The sequence below is a fragment of the Elephantulus edwardii genome, unplaced genomic scaffold (assembly GCF_000299155.1).
Source record: "Elephantulus edwardii isolate Elephantulus edwardi_28Jun2011 unplaced genomic scaffold, EleEdw1.0 scaffold00057, whole genome shotgun sequence".
Lineage (NCBI taxonomy): Eukaryota > Metazoa > Chordata > Mammalia > Macroscelidea > Macroscelididae > Elephantulus > Elephantulus edwardii.
Genome location: NW_006399807.1, coordinates 8034979 through 8036221, shown reverse-complemented (window position 1 = coordinate 8036221; position 1243 = coordinate 8034979). Strand labels below are relative to the sequence as shown.

At 42.3% G+C, this 1243-nt stretch overlaps 1 protein-coding gene across 1 annotated transcript in view; it reads right to left on the bottom strand.

Moving 5' to 3' along the window:
• Nucleotides 1-213: 213 nt before the first annotated feature.
• LOC102851117 (dimethylaniline monooxygenase [N-oxide-forming] 5-like) overlaps nucleotides 214-1243 on the bottom strand; it is a 33634-nt gene continuing 32604 nt past the window's right edge. Inside the window, exon 8 of the mRNA XM_006887384.1 lies at nucleotides 214-589. Within this exon, the coding sequence (XP_006887446.1) occupies nucleotides 214-589 (376 nt within the window). The remainder of the gene's footprint in view (nucleotides 590-1243) is intronic.

Here is a 1243-nt window from a genome sequence, read left to right as displayed (position 1 = left end):
CAGAAGCATATTGCTCCTTCTTTCTCCCAAGTGGCAGCTAATGGATTCAAACTGTTTATCTTTTGGTTATCAGGCAAGTACTTTAATCACTGTGCCGTAAGGGTTTTTTTTTTTCAATTGGATCTGTGGTGTTGATTTTAAAAGAAAAGATATAATGATTCAAGATGAATAGACATTACTATTACATGCTTTTCCCACTTAATGCCCATTCATTTATTTCCTTTTACCATAATGAATATATCTAAAGTAGGCTAAGCCAGCAATAAGAAATGCCAACCCAACAGGTGCCATCTTAATCCAAGAGGGCTCTGAGGAGCAGTGACTGTTGTCACTGGTAATGCGGGTCCTCAGGGGCTTGATGATCCGCTCTCTCTGGGTCAGGATGGCTCTCCGGGCCCCGTCCCACTTCCCTGGCCCCTGCAGGCGGTACTGGTATGGCGTACATGGGCCAAAGAAAACTTCCATGGCCAATTTTGGGTCTGAGAGAAAGAGAAGCAGCAGGTTGGGCTTTACCCCCGCCAGGCTGGCTATCTCGTCCATGTACTCAATGTGGTCTACTTGGATCGTATGGCGTGGGGTCTTGACATACCTGTAACAAAACAAAAGAGTATGAGGGAGTCACAGTCTCCATCAGTGTGGGGGCACAGACATTTGTAAGATCAGAAAAATTATAAATTTGCAATTTTATTCATTTTTTTAAAATAAACTAATGGCCACAGAGTTGATTCTAACTCATGGTGACTCCACGTGTGTCAAGTAGAACTTCCTCCCAGGGTTTTCAAGAACCTGGCCTTTTGAAAGCCGAGCCCCAAGCTTGTCTTTTGACGTCTCTGGATGGGTTAGGGTCATTCACCTTTCTTTTAGTAGTTGAGCCTGTAACCATTTGTATCACCCAGTCACTACCTCCATTTACTGCAGAGATGAGGAACCTGTGAACTAGAGAGCTGATGTGACAATACTCAATACTGCTCAGTGGTTTAATGGCAAAGTAGACCGAGAATCAAAGTCTACATACTCAAGGTTCATTCAATTGTCATTACATCATGGTGATGGAACTGCAGATTGGTTTTAGCAGTGATTTCTTTAAGGTTTCAATTTTTTAACTGACAGTCAAGGATCTAATGAAATATTTTTTTGTGCATTGTATTAGCTGTGGCTGACTCTGAGAAGAATGGGAATCCCAGAACATTTAATTGTGCTAATACGAAACCTATACTTGGACCAAGAGGCAGTAGTCAGAACA